The sequence below is a fragment of the Penicillium concentricum genome (genome assembly GCF_028827145.1).
Source record: "Penicillium concentricum strain IBT 3081 chromosome Unknown utg000002l_segment0_segment0, whole genome shotgun sequence".
Taxonomy (NCBI): Eukaryota; Fungi; Ascomycota; class Eurotiomycetes; order Eurotiales; family Aspergillaceae; genus Penicillium; species Penicillium concentricum.
The window spans coordinates 864,551-891,944 of NW_026622755.1; the positions used below are offsets into that span (position 1 = coordinate 864,551).

Sequence of the window (27,394 nt, forward strand, 5' to 3'; positions counted from 1 at the left end):
CATTGTGTATCGTAAAACTAGAGAAGAAAAGGAAAACAAGTGAAGTATGGGGAAGACACGGAAACCCCGATTACCCCAGTTTTCTCGGCAGAAGAGAAGGTTTCACCGGAGAAATTCCGATAAAACGTCGGCGATATTCCTGTGGATTTCCGTTTCGGGGCCGTGCTTGGCGACGGCCCGATCACACATTTTGGCCGGCATTTCGCCCTTTGTCGGCTTGGAAACTGCGACTTGCCCTGCTCCTTCTTATTTGTCTTTATGTTTTTTCTCATATGACCCTCGGCAGCTCATCGGAATGATATCTATTTACAAGGTTGCTCATACTGAACCCTTTAAAATTTCCTGGAGACATTTCGGGAAAACCACCCTTGCACATGCCGCTGCGAGTGAATAACATAGACCCATATCTCGGGCAAAGTATGGCTTGGCACAATGTTGACTGGATGAGAAGGGAAGAATGGGGCTATGGGGCTTGGAATGGAAACCTTCGAGTTGACCATGGCTCCTTTACCCCGGGGAGATTTTACCCCAACTTGTGGGCACCCCGGGCTTTTGGCCCATGGTTGATTTTTCCAGGTATATAAAAACTACTTTCCCGTAGCCGGTCGGTTTCTTTGAAATTGTTGCTCTTTTCAGGGCGATTTGGTTTTCATTACCCAACTCACTAAGACTACATTTGGTTTTACTCATCATGGCAGGCCTCGAACTCAATGTCGACTGGAAGTCGAATCGATGGGCTATTGCCTACTGTTTGGTGGCTGCCATCGGTGCCCTTTGCTACGGTTATGATACGATATACTATACTGGCATTCAGGGTATGAAATGGTTTGCCATGGACTATGGCGAGCAAACCGCAGATGGCTCCTGGGAACTTGGAACAACGTTCCTGTCGCTGTCTGCTAGTATCATCTACGTAGGAGAGCTGATTGGCGCCATTGCAGCTGCTCCTATCAACGACTTCTTTGGTCGACGTGTCGTTTTCCTGTCGGCTTCTCTCTTTATCATCATCGGGGCCATCGTGCAAGCGTGCTCCTTTGGCTCTGACCCAGTCTTCTATGTCAGTCGTGTCTTGATTGGCCTGGGTATCGGACAGTTCACCGCCACCTGTCTAATGTACATTGGAGAGGTGGCACCTTCTGCTATCAGAGGTCCAGCTCTCATGTCCTTCCAGTTCATGCAGTCTATCTCGCAACTGGTTGGAGCCTGTGTCAACCAAGGCACAGAGAAGATCAATAGTGCCGAATCCTACCGTATCCCAATGTGCCTGCTGGTTGTTCTTCCTGGTATCATGCTTCTGTGCCTTCCTTTCACACCAGAAAGCCCAGTGTGGTATATGTATAAGGACAAGCGTGAGAAGGCCATCAAGGCTCTCCGCAAAATCAACCGCAGCGCTCGCGACTACGACCCCTCGATGGATATCCAGGCTATCGACGATGCCGTCCAGATCGACCGTGAAATGTCCAAGGATGCGTCCTGGGCCTCCCTTTTCACAGACCCCGTTGAACGCCGCAAGCTCTTCTACGCCTGCGGTGTTATGTTCGTCCAACAAATCAACGGTATCCAGTTCTGGTACACCTACGGCGTTGTCTTCGCGCAGTCCATTGGCGTCGCGGACCCCTTCACCATCAACACTATCATCTACGTCCTACAAATCATCACTGTGGGCGTGTCTGTCGTCTTCGGAAACAAAATCAAGCGTCGCACGAACCTCCTTGTCTGCTCGGTGGGTATCTTCGTCTCCCTCATCGCCGTCGGCGGTCTCGGCACCACCCGCGCCGCAGACGGCTCTTTCAGCCGTGGCATCGGCATCGGCATCGTCGTCCTCGCCTACCTCAACATCATCTTCTACAACTTCTCCATCGGTACCCTCTCTTACTCCATTGCCTCGGAAATGTCCGTCGGTCGCAACAGAAACAAGATCACCTCGTGCGCCATGGCCGTCTTCTTCCTCACTGTCTGGCTCATGGTCTTCACCAGCCCCTACATGTACTATGATGCCAACCTTGGTCCCAAGATTGGCTTTGTTTATGGAGGAACCACTCTGCTCTTGCTGGCATTTTCGTGGTTCTGTGTCGGTGAGACCGCGGGTCGCAGCAATGCGGACATTGAGAGACTCTTCCAGGACAATGTTCCTGTTCGCGAGTGGGCTACTTATGTTATCCCCACTGATGAGGTGACATACGTCAAGAACAAGGATGCGGAAGATGAGCAGATTGAGATGGCATGAGCTATATGATAAGAATTTATTCAACGTTGCATTATTGCCTCCCTGAGCTATGAACCTTAGAAATTATGTACCTGCATCCAGAGCTCCCCAAAGCCAATAAAGCCCAAAGCCCAACCCACTAATGGGCTGGGCTTTGGGCCCTATCTTCGGGCCCACCGAGCCCACAATCGGGGCCCATAGCCTATAATAAGCACTGAATAATATAAACATTCCGAAAAACGTGACTTTTTTAACTACCTTATGTTTAGACTCCGAGTTTAGCCCTTGAATCAGGGTAATAAATTATCATTTTAATTAATACGTTTTTAAAATTTCATTAGATTTATATATTACGTTTAAACACGCGAAAAAACGCGTTATTTATCACTCTCTGGTCGTACTGATTTCTCTGAGGACTGTGGTCCGTATGTGTTGTGAAAAGAGACATCTACGCCACCAAGTGCATATATTAACTTCCTTAGCAGATTCTCTTCTTCCACATCACCATCTTCATAATTCAATCATGTTCTAATCATAGATGAAATACTTACTAACCCATATCCAGATGTTATTAGGGGCATTGGCGTCAATAGTGGTGCCGGTACAGACACCCGCATTAGCGAGGGCAAACCGAACAGTAATCCATTTGCGCACTGTAAGATATCACCCTAACCGCCATTGGGATAGGCTGGATGAGATGATCATGATCCGTCGCAAACCTGTGACCGGATCAATTCCACAGTCGACAGTAAAGTCACGCGGGGGGGCATCCCGCTTCTCTAGGGGTCTCTCTTATAGTAATCTTGGCAGATGGTCTAGATTGTGAAAAAGATGAGGTTCTGGACTCTAGTAGGCTGCACGATACGATACGATCCAAGGCTCTTAACATCCCCGCGTCTAACTGCCTATGTAATACTGACACATGTAGGTATTAATGTTGTGGCCTTTCTTTCTAGCTCTTGCCGGGGTGTGAAGTCCAATCTTGTAGTACCCTTGGCATTACTCTTTATATATTTCAAAGTACGATATTCAACAGATATATATTAACATATCCCAATGATAGTTTTACTTCCCATAGTTTTTGCTTCTTATATACTTCTCGTATTCAAACTGCCTGTGACGGGGTAATACAGAATGGTCAGGTGCCATTTGCCACCACAGGCATTATGACGGAAGGACTACGCATTCTGGTATTTATTAGGTATTAGAAAGCGTTAATACCATTCAAAAGAATAAACGATACTATTCATCAATTTTATTCATTAAACTCACCCTTGTGTAACTATTCACAGCCATGCCTACAGGATCATGTCTATGTCATAACCTCAAGTATGAGTACACCTCAGAGCCTATAACGAAGGTACACAGCGTGACAATATTTCAAGACTTCTACCACTAAGCTCTGCTTATGTTTAGGCAACATGCCACTGTCTATCCTGCCGAAAGATCAGCGGTGGAACACACACATTGAACCTGTTAATTCCAGAGGACAAATTTCGTGTCACTGAGGGCACTGCCACAAGCTATACTGAGATGCACGAAAGTGGTATGAAACTGACAATCAACTTCTGCAGCAAGTGTGGTTGTTATATCTATAAGACGCATGAAAAGTTCCCAGGGATGGTTGTTATCTTAGCCGGAACACTCGATGCACCCGATGCACTTGAACAAGCTAAGCCAGAGGCAGAGTTATATTCTCAACATCGTGTTAGATGGCTACCAGATTTTGGTTGGGCGGAAAAGAAAGTGGAGTTCTAAGCTGAAGAAAAGTTATGTTGAGCTCGTCTCTACTTCGTGTATGCGTATGATGAACTTGGCCTATGTTTAACCGTTTTCTGTTTCTGCATATTTTTAGTCCGCTATGTTCATATGTACTTGATGGAAATATAGTCATCCCTTTGGAAGTTAATACTAAATTATCAACTCAGAGTCATCTGGAAGTGGCAGGGAAAGGAACCCATGGGTTGTTGTATCAAGGTAGCTGCTAATCCAAAGCTTCTGGGTTGCAAAAGCAATATCCATCCCAACTTAGCATCAGATCACAAAACTTTGATATAAGACCGACGCGTCAAAGGCACATCAACATGAAGCACTAACTTCTTATTTCCAGCATCGTACTCGGCATGACGGAGTCCATTCGGCTTGCGCTCCACCCCAAGAACGGTGACAGCCTCAATAGTGACGCCAGCCTCATACTCAAATGAGCCAGTCATGCTGAGCTTACCGTGCGCGTACTTGAAGTCGATCTCCGACACGGCGTCCTGCACAACCGACTGGCCGTCGTCAAGGTACAGCGATCCCTCCGCGCAGCCATCGAGACCGGGCGCAACGACGATGTTGAATCCCTTCCTGCGCAGCGCGGTTGTAGTGTTGGCACTCTCGATGCGCTGGGGGTACACAATACCGCCCTTGTAGTGGAGTGTGATGTCTGTGTAGTCGACCTCGGCGGAGACGTACTCGCCGCGCCCGCGGACGGGCTTGCCGGTGCCCCATTCGTAAAAGATGTCGTCGGGGAGGTAGTAGTTAACACTCGTGCTGTTCTCCTCTGTGACAGGGCTGACAAGGATGCCGTCGCCGTAGAAGAACTGCAGGTCGATGGGGTAGGTGTTGGGGTCGTTCGGGTAGTTGAAGAATAGAGGGTTGAGGGCTGGGGTGCCGGTCTGGTTCTGTTTGTAGATGGCGGTGTACATGTAGTCGACTGAACATTGTTAGATTCTAATTTCCTTCTCGGAGGGGAGACTGCGGGAATCACTTACGGAGCTGGTATCTGACGGAGATTCCTTTGCGCGCGGCCTCGGCGACTGTCGGCCAGCGGTAGAACTCCTGGGGATTCGCGAAGATTTCGGCGTGGTTGCGGAAGAATGTGTAGAAGGAGCCGAGAGCTGCCCATCTGTTGATCCATATTAGCTAGAGCCGCCTATATGGAGGGAGAATGAACTCTTTACCTAGCACAGAGCGTCTCCGTCACATTACCACCAAAGCCGCAAACATCGGGACCCACGACGGGGATTTGGTACAACGATGCGAACTGCAGAATCTGGCTGATGGATGAGCGGTACCAAGACCACCCGGAAACATTATCTGCAGAGTATTTAGCATGATTTCGTTGTTAATATTGAATGGGTAGGAGGCAGAGGCATTCTTACCACCAAGCCAGTGGGACACGTCCTTGCCGGAGCCAGCGAATGTGCTTCTCGTAATTACCAACGCGCGATCATCCGGACGGCGGGCACGCATGGCATTGTGGGAATGCGAGGACATCATAGCGCCATAAAGGTTGTGGGTATCATATTGAACGTATCCGCCACTCTGCACCAGATCGGTGTCGGCAGTGCTGTCAGCAAGCGTGGGTCCTGCGCCATTCTGGATCATATAAGGCGGCCTGATGAACATGCGATTTGGAAGACCCTTGCATTCGTCAGATCCACAGCCAGAGCCAGTCTTTCTGCCGTGCTGCCACTTGCCAGTCGAGGAAGCCCAGTGGGGCTTGGCAGAGCGCCAATGGCCAGCACCGAGGTTGCGGTGGGAACGAGACCGAGGTTGGTGATGTTGGACAACGGCAGGTGCACGCTTCTCATTTGCGTTACCGGAAGCAAAGTTTGGCTGAAGGCTGTCCGGGAAGCCAGGGATAGGAGCATCCGGTCCATCTCGGACTGGTGGCGGCTTCGGGGGGTCACCGTCCACCTCTGCGAAATTTTCCGGGGTGGTGTTGTTGCCGGGGTAGGGGCGGTTGAAGAAGTTTGCGGGCTCGTTCATATCAATCCATAACGCATCAATGTCCGGGCCATTCGTTCCGTCGAAGAATGCCAAAAACTGCTCATTCCAGTACTGCTGCGATGCGGGATGGAACCAATCAGGGAAGTAGCTCGGACCGGACCAAACGACTCCCTGGTATGCAGAGCCGTTCTTTTCCTTCATGAAAGTATCGTATTTAAGACCTTCATCAAGCGCTGAGTTGGACTCTTTGTAGAATACGGCGGGATCCACCATGACTATGTAACGTTGATCTCTCGAATGGATTGTGTCCACCAGATCTTTGTACAAATTGGCGGGGAACCGTTCAGGATCAATGGTGAAAATGCGCCGACGGTCCATATAATCGATATCTGTCCAGATGGTTTCCAGAGGGATGTTGTTAGAGGAGTAGTTGGCGGTGACAGCGGCGACCTCGTAGACGTCTTGATAGCCGTATTTGCACTGGTGGTAACCAAGTCCCCAATAAGGAGTCATCAACGGGAGCTGCGCAATTTCCGCGTACTGAATGGCCACATCGCGCGGTGAGGGGCCAGCGATGAAGTAGAAATCAAGAACACCGCCGATGATGTTGTACTCGAGGTACTGACCACCCTTGTTGTCAATGAAGATGTCCATGCCGTTGGAGTTGAGTAGGAAAACCCCGTGGGTGGCATCATGTCTGTGGTCAAAATATATTGGGTGAGCGCCGTACAGGTTCTCGCCCTGAGGCGTCCCGTAGGCATCGCGGGTGTAGATCGTCCGTGTGTAGTTCGTTGTGTTCAGCATGAACGCGTCGCTGTGCTCACCAAGTCCGTACAGATGAGGGTTTTGTGGCAGGTGTGTCTTGAGATAGACATATTGACTCTCAAAGACCAGCTTGTTGCCCGTGGTGTCAAAGAGCACTTCACCGGTATCCGTGCGAGATACGGTGAACGAGAAAGGGTCAGCGTTGAAGTTGAACTTGAGCTTGGCGTGCTTCGGGGAACACCATTGGCCGAAACCGGGGCGCGGGAAGACACTGTCTGGAACCTGGTAGACCGTGTTGTTGGTGTCTGAGATCTTGACGTGGAGTCGATCGTTGGTCTGATACTCTACTTCCAACTTCAAGTCTGGGAGGTCAATCCCGAAAACATTGCATGCCGGCCCTGCAAGAGAAAGTTCCGCGTAAAAGCCAGAACGAGTCTCCCACTGCTTCGTCGCCTTATAACCTGGGCATTCGGACAGGTCCTTTGCATAGAGGTCATTGCCGGGGCCATCGAGATCCTCGATACCAGCCTGGCTCTGGGCCCAGACGCAGCCACTCAGGGCTGCAGCTGAAGTGAGCAGGTGCTTGAGGTACATGCTTGAGGCCTTGAATATCGAGCAGTGTCACATACTCATACGGCCCTTATATACTTCTCTCGGCTCCCTCCGACTCCTTTTGCCAAGAGGCCTCTAGTTCGCTTTGCCAAGAACCGTGTTGTCAGTGCGGAGACTGTAGCTTTCCCCAAGGCCGCGATCCCCACCCCGGAGTAAGGCATGTTATTTCAACCGTCCAACTCGAGAGTGGGCGACCGTCATTGTTTCTCGCGCTTTTGAGGCCACTGTCCCATAAATATTGTCGAGATCTTGGTGAGCCACCTTACCCCAGCATTCACAGTATAAATAAGGGGTTCACCTGCAGATCAAGACAAAACACCAACATAACCTTGGAAACCCCGCTTAAGCTGAAAACCAGCGATGATCCTCCCCGTCCTTGATATTTGCCAAGTGCTCCGGTAAAAGCCCGAGAAATGATGCAGTCAACTCCACTCCAAAGATGAAGCCAGCGATAGTTAATGTTGGCATCGACCGCTTAAGTTCGAGTCCTCCGGTAAATGTCCGTAATTGCGGGGATCAACGGGGTCTGTTGTTTGAATGTCTTGTATAGTTTCATGATCTCGGCATCTCGGCTTCCCCGAGCTCTTTGTAGACGGGGTTAAGGGGGGCACAATCATTGCCTTCATGATCCCGATTTTTAGTTTATCCGCTGATTTCCCGATGTATTTGTAAAATCAAAATTTGTTATTTTTCAGGCCTCAAATTCAACCTTATGGTCGAGAGCCATTTTCTTTTGTTGTACACCCCATTTGAAACTGATCAATTAGTCATAAGTCAGATCCGATCGAGACCCGAGACCCGAGTCGCGGGTTTTCAATTCTCCTGATTAACATACCTTGCGTTAGAGGAAGAGGATCAGCGGTGTTTTAGAAAGGGCAAGTGTTCCCGAAGGGACGCTAAACCCGAAGGAGCAACTAATGGAATGGAGGTGGACGGTGGCGGTGCGGGAGCTGGTTGTGGCTTGCGTGTGGAATACTATATATTATTGTACTATGTACACACTACAGAGATATTTTTCGAGAATGTTCTTAATTATCTCTTATCTCAGGTATACATGGATTCAATACCGCGATCAGTGCAATTCTTGACCCTATTTACTTCTGGCAGATGAAAGCAAATACCCAACAGCTCATGAATGACAGGATGGAGAAGATTGAAAGACAAAAAAAGAAAAAGATAAACAGTTGAATATAAGGCCTGACAAAAATCCTACTGAAATCTCCCAAAAGAACCTCATCCTCATGCCCAAATATTGTCTCCCTTTTTGTCAATGCCGCACGTACCATCATCACCACATTTGACCTGATTATCGTAGTCCGCACACTCCACTTTCTTTCCGCCAAACGCCGCATTGATAGCGTTGCTGATATCAACATCGGAACAAGTAGTTTGTGTCTTGAATCCGGCATTCATCGTCTTGCGGTCATTGGCATAGTTGCAAGCCCAGCCTGTCACCGCGCAGCCGCGGCCGTTGATATTGTCGAGGAATCCAGAACCGCACGTGTCATCGGTGTAGTCACTGGCATCGTTTATTACAACGTTCCAATGGGTGAACAGATAACTGTCTCCTGCCTTCTTCATACACTGCTCGTCAAGGCTCAGCTTCGGCTTTTGGGGGTCGATATATTCGGCTTTGTTGTTTTCGCGAGCATACAACACTTTAGGGTTCGTCTGGACGGGAGATGCTGCTGCGCATGCAATAGCAAGACTGATAAGACTGATCTGCTTGAAGTGCATGATTGAAGTGGGAAGATTTCAAAACTAAAAAGAGTTGTGTAAAGTATCGTAGGAATGATTGCAATGGCAAGAAATGTGTATAGGTATATTCTTTTGTTTGATACCTAATTTTCCGGAATACGCTCGCCTTTTATCTTTTAAAACTTGAATTGAATTGCCTAACTCCTCCACGGCTCGACTGTCAGCCTTGTCATCTAAATTCCGCCCCAGGGCCATCTCCACCATGCTAACAGAATGAGGCAAAGAACTGTCACCTTCACGAAGTATTCTAAACAAGAAAATGGCCCCTAGTAATGATCTGGGCAAGATCAATCAGGAAAGGATCTTATAATCCACTTAATATCCACAATCCACAATTCTAAGAGCTGTCCGTATTGTGATTGGGTCTATCACCTTTGTCCTGAACATTAATAGATAATGGCCCCCGGCAGTGCTCTGGGCAACATGAATCCGGAGAAGATCCCCATACTTGCACTCCCGAGGTCCACTATATAGCCCCATTCATGACAGGACTGTTTACTAAGCATCAACAAAAAAGCGCCGCTTGGTATATCCATATTGCAACTTCGGTCAATGGCCTTGTCAACCTTGCGCTCTTGCTAAACCTGTTCTCCGTAACTATTTTTAAAGATCATCAGGGGGCAATGCCGAGGCATTTTGTTGTAGAGAAAAATGACGACAGTTATCAAATCCAACTTTCAACCTATAAATACGAGCCGTCCCTCTGTTCAATACTCATCACAATCATCACCGTTCAAGAAATCATATTCCCAAAGCCCCAGAACCAAAGCAAACCACAAACACAATTCTCTGCAAATCAATTCGCCCTTCCATCATGTTCAACAAAGTCCTCTTCGCGGCCGCCCTCATCGGGTTTACCCTTGCCAGTCCACTCCCCTTAGACGACAAGACCCCCCTCGCTCGTCGTGCATCCGTCCCTGCTGACGATGCGTGCATGGTGAAGGATGCGTTTGGTTTTAATAATGTGGAGGTCTATGCAACCAAAGAGTCCATGCCGATCGACCAAGTTTGCGGGCAGGGATACCTCGACAACTTTCGTGGACGTTGCGGTGTTATCTCCGACTGGGGATGTATGTTCGTGGACGAGAATGTGAACAAAGTTGAGGAAAAGGAGAAGAATGAGGACCGAATCATGGGCGCCAAGATGACCTTCAAAACTCAAGTCTTTTGCTCTGCTAGCGACATCATGGCAGCTATGGGTGCCGCCTCGGCCGCTGACGGGAAGAAGCCAAGCAGTTGTATTGAATCGGAGAAGTGGATGCTCCCATAAGGTGGAAGATCTGACGCCCTTGTTGCGCAATATGTCTGTTGGCTCTGCGGGTTGCCTCCGGAGTTGTGAATGGAAAATAAGTGGATAACTAGCTAGATACTGTACCTCGTGCCAAGAGCCCATTTATCCTTGGTGCACGCTGTATTAATATCAGATGTTTCTCTCTAGAGCTCATAAATATGATTTACTTTGGTACACTTGACTACAATTAACTTGCGGGGGGTGTGGTTGACCCTGTTTGAAGTACAATTTGATGAGGTATTCGATATGCATACAATCTTAGGGTCTTGGACAATAGCGGCTGTTACAAGGATGGATTACCCGAACATACAGTATCGGGACTAAATTACCCGAAGATAGCGTTCTACGGAGATAATTACACCTTATTTTACCGCTAGACCAGACAAGGACCATGATCCTTGTATGGGGGGGGGGCCTAGAGGCGCCATACCTTCCACACGTTCGCCTTGAAAGCGAACTATCACCTGACATGCTTGGCAACTTCCTGTTGTCGATGAAGGCATATCGAGTATCAAAGGGACTAGGCGCAACATCTCTTTCATTCTACATACCCCTTTCTTCCCCTCCTCATCAGCTACAGAAATGGGGACCAAATTTGACGTTACTCCGGAAAAGCAGGCCAGCGTGCCTCGCTTCATCTACAATCAGCTCACCGTCAAGCCCGTCGCGGTCCAGGGAGTCAGCCTCGCGGGTAAGACCGCCTTGGTGACCGGATCCAACACGGGAGTGGGCTTAGAAACCAGCCGGCAGCTCCTCGACCTGGGACTGAGCAAGCTCATTCTTGCCGTCCGCAGTGAGGAGAAAGGTCAGGCGGCGAAGAAGAAGTTATCTGCTGACCGGAATCTGTCCGACGATAGCATCGAGGTCTGGAAACTTGATCAGTCCGACTATGACTCTGTCGCCGCCTTTGCGGAGCGCACCAAGAGCCTCCCCCGTTTGGATATCGTCGTGCTAAACATTGGCATCGCTAACGCGACACGCGTCTTTAACGCCAAAACAGGCCATGATGAGATGATCCAGGTCAATTATCTCTCGACAGTCCTGCTGCTAATTCTACTACTCCCGGTGGTCAAGGAAAAACGCGCTGCCCAAGGGGGTCTGAGCCGCATTACGATTGTCTCATCGGAGGTCTCTGGGTGGACAAGCTTCAAAGAGAAGAAAAGCTTTCCGCTGCTGGCATCGCTCGACCAGAAGAACGCTAAGGTAGACCCCCTAGATCGGATGATGGTCTCCAAGTTGCTGGGGCAGTTCTTCCTGTCATATGTGGCCTCTATTGTCCCGCCTTCCGTGGTGGTCATCAACGCTACGTCGCCGGGCTCTGTTCACGATTCCGAGTTCAACCGTGAGCATGATAAGAGTTTCTCTGGAGCGATCGCGAAAGTCGTGATGCGCCGGCTGGCCAACACCGCTGCTGTTGGAGCCCGCATGATCACCGATGCAGCCGTCAAACATGGCCCGGAGACGCATGGCGAGTTCCTCTCCTTTCAGAAGATTGTTCCGTGAGTTGCTTCCATATGTATCACGATTCAAGCTATCGCTAAACCCGTTTACAGGTTGGCGCCGATCATCTACACCGCGGAGGGAAAGAAGATCTCGGAGCAGCTCTGGCAGGAGACCAAGGAAGAACTAGCCTTTGCAAAGGTGGAGGAGATTCTCAATACTATTTCGAAGTAGATAGTGTAGTGGGAACCTTGTCCTCCACTACGTATTGGCCTTGGCTGACCTTTCTATATTGTCCAGTTTTATTATTTTATCGTTGAAGTACGGAGGATATAAGTAGCATATAGATAACAGCAGAATTCCACTAAAATTTCGGGGCTTTCTCCATGGGTTTATGGACTCGTTCGAGCCGCCACGGATGCGCTGCATGGTATAGTATTTGTCTTCGGTGATCTGCCCATCCATGACCGAAATATATATTTGGACCCCTGGAACTTCAGTAACGCCAATATAACATATGATAGCTAGCCCATTATAAACATGACAGCCCCACTCATACCTCACCTGTATACCTTTCCTTTCATGGGCAGATCGACATACTCCGAGGTGAAACTGCAATGTCCGACATGGCCATCGACTGGTGCCGCCACCACCCCCCACTTAATCGGCAAAAGCGCCATATCCTCATCCCCAATATCCGATCGTAGGACTCTATTTTCGTTTGGATCAAAGGCCGGATGACACGCGGCAGAAATTGCGAGGCTGCAGCTCCCCGCCACCGGCATTCCCGTCTTAAACCGTTTGAAACTCAGCCCCAAAAGGCAGAATAACATGAAGCCTCCGACTGCGGTAGAACTGACTATCGCCACAGGCGAGTAGCCGCAGGTGATCAGGTCTGCTTTAATATCCCTAAGCATTCCCGAGTCAAACGCTTCAACCCCGACCATAAACAGACTTTGAGAGATTAGCCAGTGAAGAATGACTGCGGTAGCCAGGAGCGGCATTGAGTAGCGATATGGTATTGAAAGGAAGTATTGGCTTCGCTGGGAAGATTGCGCGTTGTTCGAGACGCGGAGGCCTTTACGGTGCGTGGCGTATCCACTCCATTCGGCCGCAAGGGTCATTGTGGTTAGGAGGCCGTTGAAGCCGAAGTAGAGGAAAGAGAAAATCAGTTGTGGGGCGTTGGCGATGAGGACGTTCGGTTCCAATGTGTTTGGCCAGCCGGCGCCTGTTATCAGGGTGTCGGCCACGGTGGTTCCTAGTGGTTCCTTCCATATGTTCACGCCTGGTCCAATCTGGGTGAGTCCGTATACGAGAAGACAAATGCAGACTGCGATGGCAATACCCCACCTGCTTGGGCGTCAGATAAAAATACAAGGGGAAAGAAAGCCCAGCAGATATCAGCAGCACTCACAGGAATATACTAAATATCCACCGCCGACGGGAGAGCGCTGAGCCCCATCGTCTCCGCTTCTCGGAAAATGGCCTCGCTTCCTCCAGCGGTCTTTTCTTCAATGCTTTTGGTGAGACGCGGTGCAGGCGTTTCACGTTGCGATAGGCAAGTAGACAACCACCTTGCGTGTATTGGTCCGGGCGGCGTAGGAAGGAAGCAATGGCATCGCCAATAGTCAGGATCGGGGTATCAGTATCGGGTATGTGAACCCACATATAGAACAGGATGCCGGCCTTGCCTATGTTGAACACAATCACAATCATCGTTGTTGTGAACGAGTATTGCAGCTTGCAATGCTGCTCCTGCTTCTCAGCTAGGCAGTAGTCAATCTTGTAGCCACTGACGGTCCACTCGTTGTTGGTGATCTTTGATCGAATATGGGGAAGAGAGCTGACATTGCAGTTATATTCCTTCCAATGTTCCAGACTAACGGGGCATAGCCAATCGTATGGACCAAAACGGGAGACCAAATATTCGTATGGGTTGAATACGGGGTTTGTGTAGATGAAGGCATATGAATCATTTCCCTTTACATCATCGGTCACAATCAAGACTTTGCTGTATGATTTCTGGAAGGTCTGCGCAAATCCATCTACGCATTCAGACGGTTCTAAACGGTCAAGAGTTTCGTTCTCTGCTGCGTAAAATAAATCTCGGAAGGATTCTCGTTTCTCCTTTTTTTGTGGATGGCTCTCAATATTTGTTAAATGCGCGTCTGTCCAATCCATCTGCGGTAAGGATGCAGGGCCAGCAAATATATCATAAGCATGGACAGCAGTTGTTTCGTAGATCGCGGAATTGTACCTATGGTCCTAGTTTAGCAAGTGTAAAAAAGGTATAGATTGCACGAGGAAGTTTGTACATTAGGTGAAAAGGGAGCGATAAGAATGCCAGGGATAGCCATAATACCGAGCGCCTTCGAGATACCCGGAATATGTTGCGAATACTAGGCACTCCAATATCGAGCCATCTGCCGCTCTGATGTACTTTATCTATATCCCGCCTTGTCGGAGCAGATAGACATTGCTATATAAAGCCGCCAAGTTAGCTCACTGTCAAAGGTTGTGAAATGGCGGGAATACTGGGATCATACCATTCCAAAGTTGCTGGCACTCAATAGAGCTGTACTCAGCAAGTTGACCAGCAAATGGAAGCCGGTACTTAACCGGTGCACCGTGTCACAGTCGCCCTCGTACAAAACAGTGTTTCTGATGTGGTGTTTGCCCTGGGAATATTCACTCTGGTATTCAATGGGGTAGAGCTCTAGGTCGTCATGCCTGGAATGTGTAGCGGTGTATAGTATAAGCCCAATGTTGAAGAATAGAACGACCAAGGACGTTATAAACGCCAAAAATACGGTGAACTTCCAGCCTTCGAACCGGGCGCCATCACGAAAAATACTTCGTTTCAGATAGCTTTCGTGCTCCTCATCGTGTGATGAGTCTTGTAGTGGGTCTTGTTCTGAATCTTTTGGTGATGCACTTTGAAGGAGGTGGTATGCACTCTTGTGGGGACTGGGAATCGGTAGTAGTTCGGTACCTTGGCCAAGTGAGCCCCTATCAGGCATTGTTTGATCGGGAATCGGCTGTGACTATTGATGATATAAAAGGTTACTCTCAGCGCAATCGCGCGGCGTCGACTATGTTTAGAAGGTAGTTTTCAATAAGAGACCCAGTCAAGAATATCCCTAATAATAAAAGGAGGCTCAACTTCGGAGAAATCTTCAGTCCCATGGGGATTCCGCGCGGGTTACTCCGTATAACGGGCCAAAAGAGGATAGATCAGGCTTGGCCAAGGTTAGTGCATACGAGCCCTTTTTTGGGGGCCAGGTTTCAGGCGGGGTATTATATGGTGAGGCTCAAAATTTGCCTGGTGACAGGGCTAATCCTTTACCCACTACGGTGAAATGTACGCACAATCTCATGCACATCCAATACTATGGAAGGTACACTTATCAATATCTATTTCAAACTAATGTCCGGCACCATTGAGAAGGCTGCTAAACATGCTATCTTTCCGATTACTCAGAATGAGGGGCGTATCCATCTCTAGTACTTCTCCTCGATCTAGAACAACAACCAGATCATAATTCAAAAAAGTGTGAACACGATGTGCAACCGTAAGGACTGTGCATGTACGAAAGGGATCCTGTTGGAGAAGATCTTGCACACGGGAATCGGTTTCCATGTCGACGCTGCTGGTGCCTTCATCTATCAACAAGATCCTAGCGTTGGTTGCTTGTATTTTGAGCATTGCACGAGTAAGTTGTAGCAGTTGTTGCTCGCCTCGAGATAGCGAGAGAGTGTCGTTTATTTTGGCATCTAGGCCGCCCCTTTCAAGTAGCACACCACCCCAGATTCCAACTCGGTCGAGAGCCGTGATGATTACTGTATCAGGGAGGCTCTCAGTGGGATCTAGATTGAATCTGATTGTACAGCCAACCATGATTAATGGTGTTTGGGAAATGGTCACAAGCCTTTCGCGGACTATATCAGGGGGAATATTAGCGATATCAATGTCATCGATAACAATTGATCCGCTGGTCATGGTGAGCATGCCCAGTAATGTCGATAGCAGAGAGCTCTTCCCACTAATTCATCACGCGATGGAAAGTTAGTCAGGACTGGCAACCCTAACGCCAAATGGGACCCTCGGGAAGATGAGCCTTACCTTCCAGTACGTCCGCAGATACCGATTCTCTGACCTGGCGAACATTTCAGAGACACATTGTTCAATGTCGTTGTTTCAGTACTATTCGCGGATTGTAAGTAATACAAATCAAATGTAGTGATGGCTGAGATATCTGGCAAAATCCGTACTTATAGTGCGCAGACATCCCTGAGATCGCAATGGCTCCATGACCTGGCCAGTCGACGGGAATTGTTTCTTGCTCAGTAGAGTCCTCACACGGTGCGGTGAGTTCAAAATGTTTGACGCGTAAAATTGAGCCAAGAGATATCTCCAATTGTGTCCAACCCGATATTAGAGAGGAAAGGCTACCGTTGAAGGCTTCGTGGAGAGAAGTCAGCCGGAGGAAATATCCAATCAAGGGGAACCATTAGGAACTTAAGGTGCTATAACAAAGACATACCAAGGACGCTATTGAGCGACACTCCAAGCAACCCGACACTTGTGGTATGTCTCAAAGACACTGCTAAGGTGACAACAATCACCGCCTCGGCAGCGACGACGAGGTCCAAGACTAAGGTTAGCCAACGCTGGGTGCAATGAAGCATATAATACGTGCGCTGGGTAGCATCCAACAATATTGAATTCGCGGTCCGAAAGTCTGCTTCCCAGCCAAATGCTTGGATTGTAGCAAGACCCTCGACCGTATCAAGTAGATGGGAGTACAACGGACTTTTGCTTTCCAGGTCCAGGAGTCGAACTTGTCGTGATGTCTTGAGATAGAAATGCTGCAACAAACAGACGGAGATGATCAGGAACGGCACAGATATTGCCATGTACTTTGATCCGGTCGCAATTAATGCAGCATCGGCAATTGATGAGAATAGATCTGAATTCATTAGCTCGAATGGAGGTTGGCTCGAATTGTAGGGGACCCACTTGAGACCGTGACTAGGATGCCAATAGGCAAGTCGGTTTCTATCAGGGTCATATCCTGGCTAAATCGGTTTAGTATTGACCCGATGTCGACAGTGGCTAGAAATTGTGGCGTTGCCCTTTGGATGTCAGCAGTTGACCGAGGCGGAAGCAAACGGAAGTGAATGTACATTAAAACAGTCTTCAGTATGACGTAATGAAGCCGGCGTGCTGTCGAGGGCGAGATCAGAATGAGGATAGCCCTATAGCTTTGTTAGGAGTAAACCGGGGTTTATTATGAGAGAGAACGCTGCACCAAACATAACCACCATTTCCGATAGTGTTGCAAATGGCAAGCAAGAAATACACAGTGACATAGAGTCGCTTTTGGGCTCCCCCACGGTCGGCCCATTGCTGAAGCCAAATGTCTAGTTGAGAATGGTTGTTAGTGATATCGAAATGAGGACAAGTAGAATCCACATACGACTGTATGTGCTAGAGAACACATTCATTATCACGAAGAAGACAAATATCACAGCGTTGGTCCACCCAACGTAGCGCAAATAGTACCTGTAGACAGCAGAGTCCCCTGTTGCCCTCCTGAGATCGTCGATCTCATTCGCATCGGAGAGCATGGCGGCTTTATGTTCTATCTCCAGCTCTGGGGTTCCATTCGAGCCCTGAGCCTCCACAACATCAGACCCGATTTCTTGGTAGACATTCCCCTTACTGGGCTCTTGCTGATGTAGACACCCATGTGAAAGAACGTAAATCTGATCCGCACACGGCAGGTGCTCGACTACTAGGATTTTAGCCGATAATCAGCGACAAGGATACTTTGGAGGGAGCGTACCTTCATGCGTGACCAAAACAATGGTGGAATTTGTCTTTCGGAGTAGTCCCTCGACTCCCAAAAGACGCGTTATGATAGTAGTCTTGGTCTTGCTGTCCAGTGCGCTGAATATGTCGTCCAATAACAAAAGCTTCCTACGAGCATATACCGCTCGAGCAAGGGCAACACGGTGCATTTGACCACCGCTCAGTACATGGCCGGATCTGTGTCCAATTTGCATAGCGTCTCCCTCTGGAAGGAGATCCAGGTCTGAATTGAGATCACATGCGTGAAGAACAGCTGTGTACCACCTTTCATCAAAAGCGCCATCCTTCACTTGACCCGCTGAGAAGGTTCCACAAATTGCATCCCGGATGGTGCCACTTGGGACCCAAGGTGTTTGTGCGCAGAATGCCGGTTGTCGATTGGTCACTGTTCTAGATCCTGACTCGCACACTGCTTGGCCAAGAATAGCCCGAAGCAAGGTCGATTTTCCCGATCCGACTTGGCCTTGTATGATGACCAGCGCTCCGCGAGGGACCTGTAAACTAACATCTCTCAACACTACCTTTGAGGATGCGGATGGGCGGATGCTGAGACCTTGCATAGAGATGACAGGTGTTTCAAGGCTACCAGTATCTTGTGGGCCCTTGAAACTTATGCTCTGTGCTTCGACGATATGCGAAGAACTCTCAATTTCCGTTCCCCTTGTGCGGAAAACGCCATCCACTGGGTGTTGAGGACCGGTTTCCAGCAGAAGGAATGATTGTAATCTATCGAAAGATCCGCTCGCAGCCGTAATGGAAGGAATCGCACTTAATAGCTTAGAAGCTGGGTTGGTGAGAAGAGTTATGATAGAAAGACTGCTGAACGCATTGGTAGCATTGATTTCGTTTCCTTGAGCAGCGTAGATGACGAAGGTCAAAGCTGGCGCTAGGGCCCAAGGCAGATTCTGGACCATATTCTTCCAGACGATACTCCATCGGTACTTGGCCATTTGACGGGTTTCTTGAACTCTCTTCCTCTGTACAAGGCGAATAAAGGTTTGACCCAACCCAGTCCCCTTGACTGTTAGAATACCTTCCAGCATTGAACGGGTGATCGCGATGCGTTCCTGCACGGCAACCACCCATATTTTCTGGTGTCCTCCTATATGCTTCGAGATGTAGACAGTTCCTCCACTAGATACTATGGCCAAGCATTAGCAAATTATAGCCGTGAACGAATTGCGACCGAAACACTTACCGAGAACGATTGCTAATGGCATCAGGCAAACCCAACCCAGCCGAAGCGCAAGTAGCGCAATGCCAATGCCCACTTCAATTGTCCGCGACCAGAATTCATTCAACTCGAGTAGACATGCGATGATGCGGTCAATGTCGGTGGTCATTAGAGTGATTGTGGCAGAACGATCACTTAGGGTGCCATCTGGGATGTGCAGGGCATGGTCGTATACCATCGATGAGGCCGCCCCCGAAACATTGTCACAAACCGGTACAACATCTGGTCGTAAATGAGGTTTGATAGGGCCATTCCTAAATATATTAGAAGAGTGGCGGCAATGAGACCGTAGCCTTCATTGCTTGCGCTATGTGGATTATCAAGCCAGTTGAGAACAGATGAGATCAAGAAGGGCTGGGAGAATGTAAATCCAATCAAGAATAAACGTGGAAGTACGGTTACCGCAATGGGGCCCTTAAACGCTCGGCCCATCTGCCATGGGAATTCGAAGCGGCGTGCCGGACACTGGCGTGAAGCCCAAGCCGTCGATGCTTTCCGCGCCGTCCTCGCGGACTCCAGGGGCTTGTCGAGATGATCAAGATCCCCAGTCGTAAGCAATGATCGAAAGCCCGTGAAAAATAGACGGTTCAGCCACCACATGAATGACGCATTGAATATTCCACTTGTTGACTCTGGTGGAAGATGTTGATAGGAACCAATAAGGTGTTTCTGCTTCCCCAAGCTCTCGAAAAGCACCATTGCAGTCTTGACAGCGACACTGACCGTAAAGAGACTAGGAATCAGGGAGTTTCCGTGAGAGAACCACAAAGTGCGTGTCTGTAAAATGTCGAAGAGTAATGTGAAGAGAAGGTATATGGCGAGGAGTGATGATGGTCTGACCGATCGCTCATCTTCAACCCACGACAAGATCACAATTTGTACCGCCACTGCCAAATTTACAGCACTCGATGCCACGGAGAACTTTGTAGCTAGCTGAGCGCTCTTGGCCCAGGTGATGAGGAGGGAAAGTTGAATCACGGCAAAAGCCAAGGCAGTTATCTGAGGTGAAATTGACGTTATCTCGTGTTTGACTCTGCGAGTGGCGATGTGAAAATGCTTACCAGCTTTGCTGATCTCATTATGTGAGACTGGGTCCGCACGTCTCTCTTAACCAGGACTTTCAATCGCAGAGGGCACACGAGGAGAAACGTGACCGCAGGAGCGAGGCCAAGTATGGCTTGCTCAAACAATAACGTGAAATCAAAGCCATATCGGCACGCGTGATCTATCGCAGGGCCAAAAATGTCGTCAGCCTGGGGTGAGCACCTCGGCGATAGTGACATGATGTCGTGCATTCTATCGAAGCTCCCTTGATGAAATGAACGAGAAGGGGAGTTAACACCTGTTTATAAGCCAACAAACCCCTTTCACTTATCGCGACCGTTTATCGGAATTCTACAAAGGTACGATGACAGGGTTCATATAAGCAGCGGACAATTGTTTGTACGCGCTGTTTAATTGACCAAATGCTAACCAAGGAAGAAAAAGCCTACGTTTATCAAACATCGACCAAATGGAGACCCCGACACCATATGCTACCGAAATTAGTATAGCCTGTCTTGGCGCCCCACATATGTGGTGGACCCACGGAAACACCGGAAGTACCCGATCCTGTTCCGATCTTAGATTTCAAATATCACAGAGGATATCAGGATAATTATTTAAGTTTTATTTGCTGCCCTGTACTTCGTTAAAATGAGCAGCCTCAGCCACTAGCTCCGTTCAATCTGACTCATGCTCAAAATGTTGGCGACCCAGCTCTTCCGTCTCCATGGTCAATTCCTCCACAAATAGGGAGCTCAAAAGCCCCAATGCTCCAAATGCTGCAAGTTCATACCATATTATCTCCATGGCATCCTTGTATGCTGCTCGAATGAGATTCTGCAGAGCTGAGGATATGTCGGCTGGAGACCTCCGCAAAGCCCATAAAGCCGAAGGCCCAACCCAACCCAACCCACTAAATGGTGGGGCTTTGGGCCTATCCTCGGGTCCACCGGTGGGCTATAGGCCCGGGGTGAAAGCCCACCGGGCCCACGATGGGGGGCCAAAGCCCATAATAAGCACTAAACAATACAAACCTAAGAAACGTGACTTTTTTAATTACCTTATGTTTAGACCCCGTTTTTAGCCCTTAGATTGGGGTAATATTTTATTATTTTAATTAATACATTATTAATAACTAGCCAAATTTATATATTACGTTTCAACACGCGAAAGAACGCGTTCTCTAGATAAGTCTTGAATTATAGAAGTTCAAGTAAAAAGTGCTAGTACCCCCGTGTAAATCCCAAATATATATCTATTATAACTTCAATATTAAATTTTCTTTTGACATGCACTAGTCGGATTTTGTTTAAAATTAGAGCATACACTTATATAGCTATCATAATTCTAAATAACAAATTTAAACCTTATATAACTAGTAGAAGGATCAGAATACAACGATTACAAGATGCTAGCTGAACCCCCTAAATGGGCCTTGATGGGGGCCCAATTAAAGCCCATCAAAGCCCATCAAAGCCCATTGAGTTGGGTTGGGCTTCGAAGGTTAGGCCCAAATCCCAACCAGCAGTGGGCTTTGGGCCTGAACGTGGGCCCAGGTCTAGTCGGCTGTTCGTAGATAAGGAATAAAGCTCACAGCTTCACTGGGATCTTTCAACAATGCCAGCGAAGCAGGCAACACGATACCATCAATTCTGTTGGCGAAGACACTGCTGAATGTAGTGGCATCAACTGCGAGCCCGATGAGAGCACCAAACAGCCTAAATGCGACCATGATTCTCATTGCGAGACCCTAGTCATCGGATGCAGCACTGACTTGCATTGGGACTGGAGGAACACTGAATATCGTGCCAATGCCAATTCCAGCAATTACCTGGAAACTAGCAGTCATGGCTGATGAGGAGGATTGGTCCCAAAGTGCGAAATACCACAGCCAACAGCGAGGAATACCCATCCAGTCCAAATTTCCCACAGGTATCTCCGGAAGCAGTCCACACCAAAGGCGGCAATTCCTGTAAAGACGAAGACCACACAGCAGAATGGGAGAATAGAGATAGAGGACTTGAACAGTGTTTCAAGGTAGACCGCTTGGAAAAACAGTGGAAGGTATTGGAAAAGAGAATAAAGAACGAAGCCATGAATGAAGCTTCCAAGCAGAGAGATCTGTGCCGTCCTCGACCGGAAGATCCGGTAGGGGAACACAGCATTAGTCTGATTAGACTCGTAAAATGCAAATGCTACTAATATCAAAATACCAATGATCAGTGGGACGATGGTTCGCCACGAGCCCCAAGGATACATATTCCCTGGCCAGCTAAGGGGTAGGGCGAATAATACACATCCTCCGGTGAAGAGTAACATTCCAAGCCAATCTATACAGGTAAACTGGGAGTGAAAAGTCTGGTTAGTGGGCCTGAGACGCATAAAGAAAACAGCCAGAAACAGGGCAATGCCAATTATAGGCAGATTAATCCATCTGATCCACCGCCACGTAACATACTCACTAAAAACGGCACCGAGAATGGGACCTGCGATGCAACCTGCGGCCATTGGAAGCGATAGTAGCCCAATATATACAGCCCTCTCTTGAAGAGTAGTCATATCGGCGACTATGACTTCACTCAGGACATCGAGCCCACTTCCATCCAGGCCTTGTAGTACGCGTCCAACAATGACAATAGCCATGTTGTGCGCGACGTCAAAGACGATTGACCCAATACCAAAAAGCGTAAATTCTGCGTAAAGTGGAATCTTACGCCCAAAGATGTCGGAAAAACTAGTATAGATCGGCTGGATGATAATGACTGCTACGGTGAAGGAGATGTTGGCCCAAAACACGGTCAAAGTTGTCCCCGAAAGTTCATCAGTGATGACCTATTGAGGAGGGAAGATGATGAGCTAATGGTTTTGTGAAATATAGAGCTGTGTATAGACTTACCGAGATTGCAACGGCCAACGTGGTGGCATCCAGTGATACCAAGAAAACCATCAATAGCAGAGCTGTAAAAGCAAGAAAGAATGACAGAGGCTTTCGCTTGCGGTTTTGCTGTCCTGCTTTAGGATCATTCGGTGCTGACGCATTTGATACATCCATTTTCTTCGTACAGTCACATTCAGATTGTAATTCATATTCAGACCGAGATAGATCAAGATTAACTAGAGGTGGCTCGTCAAGACATGCTTCCGTATTCGGTGGTGCAGTCACTGTTGACAAAGGCATTTCGTGCGTATCCAAGGCGGATCATGTGGACACCCGAATATGATCCCTCGAGGAAAATAGCCACGCATATGTCCATATCGATGGCGCTCACTCTTGTCCGAACGAGGGATTTGTAATTGGGTGGATTGGTAATCGAGGACTTAAATACCATCATGTTGCATTAAATACTTTGGGACCTACAGTATACGGGATAGCGTGATATAATCCTTGTCATCCCGTTATCTCAGCCGCAAGTCAGGATGGAATCAAGAAACAAGAGGCTCCGCAGACTAAGTGGATTTGTGAAGCTTAACCACAACCCAAATGACTTGGAAGCTGCGAAACTCGGGAGATCGACCATCGCTCGCTTTCGTGGTGACTAGGTAGATTTTTGGATGGGTCAAGCACCATTCAGGGGATTGATAAAAGCGACCGTCAACCACCGGATCCCTCGGCCGGTCGACTCATAGAAATTGGCCCTATGGACTGAACAAATTTCGCAATAGCAGAAGGGCATTAGTGAGGTCAGCATTTTAGGCAGTGCAGGAGATTTCCTGGTTGGCGTTGGGTCGGTGTGGTGTCGGGGCGAAGGCGGAAATCGACTTCCTTTACTGACGCCGGCTCGCTCTGTCCCGTCAGCAGGTTCAGCTCTTCCCAAACGCAAGTTCCACCGGGGTGAGTCTGCCTATCCGGCGGTGGTTGGGGGATCATTTATCAGGACTTTCTTCCCCTCCTCAATATCGGCCGTGCCGACTACCCCCTGTGCGGAATCGTCTCCCGAACTCCAGTTTTCCTAACTCCCTTTGACCTCTCACCTTGAATTTTCGAGCGTCGTCACAGCCAAATCCATAGCAGATCCTTTATACAACAAGAGGCGCAAATACCTGATGCGATGGATCGGTATGAGCGTTTCCCGCTCTCACTGTTAGGCCTTTCACCCCCCGATTGACTGGTAGACCGTCCTGGCGGCTGCAGCAGGGTGAAGTAATTTCGTCCCAGTCGTAAACTCCCCGGGGAAGTGCTGTCTCTTTTGTCTCCAACGTTCTTCGGCATATTCCGTTGTCGCCCCCACCGTGCGCGGGATCCACTTCGCAAGGTTATGGGGATGTTTGGCGTGATTGGTGGAATCAGCTTCTATTGCGGGTCATTTTGGGGATAGCTCGGCAGATCGACCTATAAGACCTTTCACTGGCTCGCTGAGAGGCTTGCTCCTCTGGGGTTGAGACGAGATCTCGTGACTCGAGGGCCGAATCCTGATCATTGCTGTCTTCAGTCGCAAGCTTCTCTCACGCTTTCACTGTCCAACAGCTCAGGACCCAACCACTCTTTTTAACGCCAATTCCAACGCCGCCATCCAAAATGACATTTTTCAAGACACTTATCCTAGCGACAGCCCTATCCATCGTGTCAACCGCTGCGGAAGACGAATGCCCTGCAGGCTGGCGCCTAAGCATCTACAACGGCAACAAGTGCTGCCCCGGCAGCATGCTCATCGACAAAGAAGGCCCGTACTGCTGCGTCTACGACACGAGACCTTTCAAAGAAGCACTCGCTGACGCAGCAAAACTCTACGCTACCGCGACCACAACGGATGGTACTGACTGGTCCACCTTCAGGAATACTTGTTTGGTCGAGATCCGTCTCACGGCCACCGACTATTCGGCCCAGGTCTCGTCAGCGGCGAGCAGAGCTGAAGCTACCCCCATAGATAGTTCAACAAGTGAGGTCACCTCTACGAGCAAAGGCGCCTCTACCAGTCGGGCCACCTCCGAGCGTCAAGTCAGCTCCCCGAGTCAGGTCACCTCCACGGCTACCACGGATTCTTTGGCTAGCTCTGGTACAGGATCGCAAACGTCTTCTCCTCCTGCCACTTCGAACCCGGCTATACCACTTGCTACTGGCCAGGGTGTGCTTGGCGGTGCGGCACTTGCTGCTGCGCTTTTCATGCTGTGATGGAAGGGGTTCTTCTAGAACTGTCAGCCCCTATTTCGAGTTCGGGTTCGGGTTCGGATAGTCGGACATGCACTCTCGAAATGAACATAATCGCTCGGAACCTCGCTAAACTATTAAAGCCATATTTTTAATTCATGAACAGGGCGAACCCTGTAAAATTTTAGGAGAGGTCCAAAGAACTCTAAAGGAGAGGGAAAGGAGAGGGCAATCTTAAATTTTGCCCTGAAGTCCGGTGGCCAAGACTTTAACGCCTTGGCGAAGGTCTACCACGAGGAGCCAATGCCAAGTCCGGGGCTTTACACGTGCAACAACCTACTATATTAATTTTCCTGGTGACCATTGTCCTCCTATCGCCATTTCGACCTTGCTCTGGCCCTGGGGTAACCTATCTATGAGCATGTTCACGTTTAGAGCTCATTTCAGTTCTCCTTTCCTTAGAAAATTACCATTCTAGTGGGAAACTTTACGAAACCTCATGAGTGAGGCTTGGAGCTTCTAATCAACTATTCAAAATGCGGATTTATCTTTCGTTGTCCCAATTTCTCCAGTTATCCCTAATCGTGATTCCGCTTGGAGCATCCGAAAAAACTATTGTAAGTTTGCAATGACACACACTACCGTTGACATGCCTTCTAACTGAAAACCAGACATTTCCGTGGGTGGGATATGGTGATGACTACTTCCATGGCTACGAGGGCCGAGTCGTTGGTTCAGTATGTCCACAATTGTGTACCTCCAATCAATCAGTGAGCCCAGCTAAACGAGAACAGAGCGGCGACAAAACATCGTACACAATCAATTGCCCACCAACCGCCACATCCTGTTATAAGTTTTCTACCCCTATGACTTTTGTTCTCCAACCGAACGGTATGTTCACATGCTAAACCTCCACCATGAAGCCGGAAGCTAACGAAAAGACCAGCCTACCATATCGAATGGGATCAGGGGTACTCGTAAGGCTGACCAAGTCGGACATACATCATGGCATTTCACTAACAATTTCACAAAGTTACACGAGCTCTTGGTGCTCTTTCACTGGTAGTCCAACTCCAACGACTGCGGCTTGCTTCTACAGCCAGTCATATGAGTTGCGTTCAACCACTGTGACAAGAGAGTTATCATACAACGTTCCGGGCCCTTCGGTGTATTACGTTATTCATACTGCCTCCATGATAGTTGGAGGCAGTGACGCACCAACTAGTACTGGCACTCGGACTGCGACTACGAGTAGTTCTGCGAGTGAAGTTTCGGGAATTGGCACCTCGGACATGACATCCAAAGTTCCGAGTTCCAGTACCGATGCTGCGCCCACTACAACATCTGTTCCACTCACTACAACACCTGCTGCACCGACTACAACATCTGGAAATCTTGCTCCTCAGACACCCGCACCCTTGATACTGGTCGGTGGACTACTTGCGGGAGCTCTGCTGCTGTAAGACAAGCGAACTTCGCCAATGAGAGGACCTTCATACAATGTGCTTTGGGACGGACCTGAGTCGGTGGTTATTGCGGATGATATGATCTTTCCCACTGCTCCGGAGGACTACCCTATGTGGCGGGCTGTTATGGAACTAATATTTAAGGCTTCTGTTACAGACTTACATACACAACTCGGTTCGGATTGGGTTGCTGCTGGTGAGGTCCTTGGGAGCGAAATATTAAATTCTATAGAAATTCTATCCGAAAGCTAATTATGGTACATACTGTTAACCTTCCCTTTATCTTCCTAAACGTCTTACCTCCTATCTTAACCGAAAGTAATATCTCATTTCCATTTCCATTATCAATTTCCATTTGTTTTTCCGGCGTTGACCTGCAACGGGCAGCACTTTCGGCATTCAGCAAACCCCGATAACCCCACGCACCCTGATTTTACGAACACGCTGCCTCCTCTGTTACAGAACAAATACTAGTGGACCCCGGACCCCAGGGCGGCTAAAATACGATCCCCGCGTAACCGCTACAGTCCCGAAGTAAGGGACCTCCCATCTGCAAGTGTGATACTTGATTCCTTAGCCCTACCATCTAAGCTTGGTGTTCTCTGCGAATCATTTCCTCATATGGGTTGATCTGCATACAGCCTTGGGTAACACAGCGAGTAGTTGCCTTGGAGCTTACATCGTCACGTTGGGTATCACAAAAATCAATACATTCTCATGATTCCTACCCCAATCCCGAGGTCAGAATGATTGTCTCGATATTATACACAATTACCTTAAACCTGGAGGTCCTTCCCCATTGAAACACCTCCAACAAATGCAATGCAACCAAGTTCCTTGGCAAATATCACCCAGTCAGCATATAAGCATCTCACCCGTATTCTCTGCCGATCTGGGGCT

The 27,394-nt window shown here is 48.6% G+C and overlaps 13 protein-coding genes across 13 annotated transcripts; 6 read left to right on the plus strand and 7 right to left on the minus strand.

Annotated features, from left to right (window-relative positions):
- Window positions 1-691: 691 nt before the first annotated feature.
- On the plus strand, window positions 692-2,227 carry N7517_003906 (Major facilitator superfamily domain general substrate transporter; the record flags this gene model as incomplete). Its single annotated transcript, XM_056721636.1, has 1 exon — window positions 692-2,227. One exon carries the CDS (start codon window positions 692-694, stop codon window positions 2,225-2,227), a length of 1,536 nt encoding a protein of 511 aa, XP_056577886.1.
- Window positions 2,228-3,500: 1,273 nt separating this feature from the next.
- On the plus strand, window positions 3,501-3,964 carry N7517_003907 (GFA family protein; the record flags this gene model as incomplete). The annotated part of the gene is made up of 2 exons (XM_056721637.1): window positions 3,501-3,566; window positions 3,623-3,964. The coding sequence occupies 2 exons, from the start codon at window positions 3,501-3,503 to the stop codon at window positions 3,962-3,964; spliced, it is 408 nt and encodes a 135-aa protein (XP_056577887.1).
- A 281-nt stretch (window positions 3,965-4,245) lies between these two features.
- N7517_003908 (uncharacterized protein) lies at window positions 4,246-7,282 on the minus strand (the record flags this gene model as incomplete). The annotated part of the gene is made up of 4 exons (XM_056721638.1): window positions 4,246-4,904; window positions 4,963-5,096; window positions 5,152-5,287; window positions 5,353-7,282. 4 exons carry the CDS (start codon window positions 7,280-7,282, stop codon window positions 4,246-4,248), a joined length of 2,859 nt encoding a protein of 952 aa, XP_056577888.1.
- A 1,257-nt stretch (window positions 7,283-8,539) lies between these two features.
- Window positions 8,540-9,037, minus strand: N7517_003909 (uncharacterized protein; the record flags this gene model as incomplete). The annotated part of the gene is made up of 1 exon (XM_056721639.1): window positions 8,540-9,037. One exon carries the CDS (start codon window positions 9,035-9,037, stop codon window positions 8,540-8,542), a length of 498 nt encoding a protein of 165 aa, XP_056577889.1.
- An 835-nt stretch (window positions 9,038-9,872) lies between these two features.
- On the plus strand, window positions 9,873-10,328 carry N7517_003910 (uncharacterized protein; the record flags this gene model as incomplete). The annotated part of the gene is made up of 1 exon (XM_056721640.1): window positions 9,873-10,328. The coding sequence occupies one exon, from the start codon at window positions 9,873-9,875 to the stop codon at window positions 10,326-10,328; it is 456 nt and encodes a 151-aa protein (XP_056577890.1).
- A 603-nt stretch (window positions 10,329-10,931) lies between these two features.
- N7517_003911 (Short-chain dehydrogenase/reductase SDR) lies at window positions 10,932-12,023 on the plus strand (the record flags this gene model as incomplete). The annotated part of the gene is made up of 2 exons (XM_056721641.1): window positions 10,932-11,848; window positions 11,903-12,023. 2 exons carry the CDS (start codon window positions 10,932-10,934, stop codon window positions 12,021-12,023), a joined length of 1,038 nt encoding a protein of 345 aa, XP_056577891.1.
- Window positions 12,024-12,349: 326 nt separating this feature from the next.
- Window positions 12,350-14,809, minus strand: N7517_003912 (uncharacterized protein; the record flags this gene model as incomplete). Its single annotated transcript, XM_056721642.1, has 4 exons — window positions 12,350-13,139; window positions 13,204-14,046; window positions 14,105-14,268; window positions 14,336-14,809. 4 exons carry the CDS (start codon window positions 14,807-14,809, stop codon window positions 12,350-12,352), a joined length of 2,271 nt encoding a protein of 756 aa, XP_056577892.1.
- Window positions 14,810-15,213: 404 nt separating this feature from the next.
- N7517_003913 (P-loop containing nucleoside triphosphate hydrolase protein) lies at window positions 15,214-20,181 on the minus strand (the record flags this gene model as incomplete). Its single annotated transcript, XM_056721643.1, has 12 exons — window positions 15,214-15,832; window positions 15,913-15,993; window positions 16,062-16,251; window positions 16,334-16,759; window positions 16,810-16,925; window positions 16,977-17,048; window positions 17,102-17,213; window positions 17,270-17,584; window positions 17,639-18,805; window positions 18,863-19,120; window positions 19,186-19,897; window positions 19,960-20,181. The coding sequence occupies 12 exons, from the start codon at window positions 20,179-20,181 to the stop codon at window positions 15,214-15,216; spliced, it is 4,290 nt and encodes a 1,429-aa protein (XP_056577893.1).
- A 439-nt stretch (window positions 20,182-20,620) lies between these two features.
- Window positions 20,621-21,674, minus strand: N7517_003914 (Major facilitator superfamily domain general substrate transporter; the record flags this gene model as incomplete). The annotated part of the gene is made up of 2 exons (XM_056721644.1): window positions 20,621-20,721; window positions 21,545-21,674. The coding sequence occupies 2 exons, from the start codon at window positions 21,672-21,674 to the stop codon at window positions 20,621-20,623; spliced, it is 231 nt and encodes a 76-aa protein (XP_056577894.1).
- An 18-nt stretch (window positions 21,675-21,692) lies between these two features.
- On the minus strand, window positions 21,693-22,994 carry N7517_003915 (uncharacterized protein; the record flags this gene model as incomplete). Its single annotated transcript, XM_056721645.1, has 3 exons — window positions 21,693-21,793; window positions 21,829-22,774; window positions 22,839-22,994. 3 exons carry the CDS (start codon window positions 22,992-22,994, stop codon window positions 21,693-21,695), a joined length of 1,203 nt encoding a protein of 400 aa, XP_056577895.1.
- A 76-nt stretch (window positions 22,995-23,070) lies between these two features.
- N7517_003916 (uncharacterized protein) lies at window positions 23,071-23,274 on the minus strand (the record flags this gene model as incomplete). Its single annotated transcript, XM_056721646.1, has 1 exon — window positions 23,071-23,274. The coding sequence occupies one exon, from the start codon at window positions 23,272-23,274 to the stop codon at window positions 23,071-23,073; it is 204 nt and encodes a 67-aa protein (XP_056577896.1).
- A 1,184-nt stretch (window positions 23,275-24,458) lies between these two features.
- Window positions 24,459-25,052, plus strand: N7517_003917 (uncharacterized protein; the record flags this gene model as incomplete). Its single annotated transcript, XM_056721647.1, has 1 exon — window positions 24,459-25,052. One exon carries the CDS (start codon window positions 24,459-24,461, stop codon window positions 25,050-25,052), a length of 594 nt encoding a protein of 197 aa, XP_056577897.1.
- A 512-nt stretch (window positions 25,053-25,564) lies between these two features.
- Window positions 25,565-26,491, plus strand: N7517_003918 (uncharacterized protein; the record flags this gene model as incomplete). The annotated part of the gene is made up of 5 exons (XM_056721648.1): window positions 25,565-25,645; window positions 25,700-25,765; window positions 25,823-25,919; window positions 25,975-26,005; window positions 26,062-26,491. 5 exons carry the CDS (start codon window positions 25,565-25,567, stop codon window positions 26,489-26,491), a joined length of 705 nt encoding a protein of 234 aa, XP_056577898.1.
- Between the last annotated feature and the right edge of the window lie 903 nt (window positions 26,492-27,394).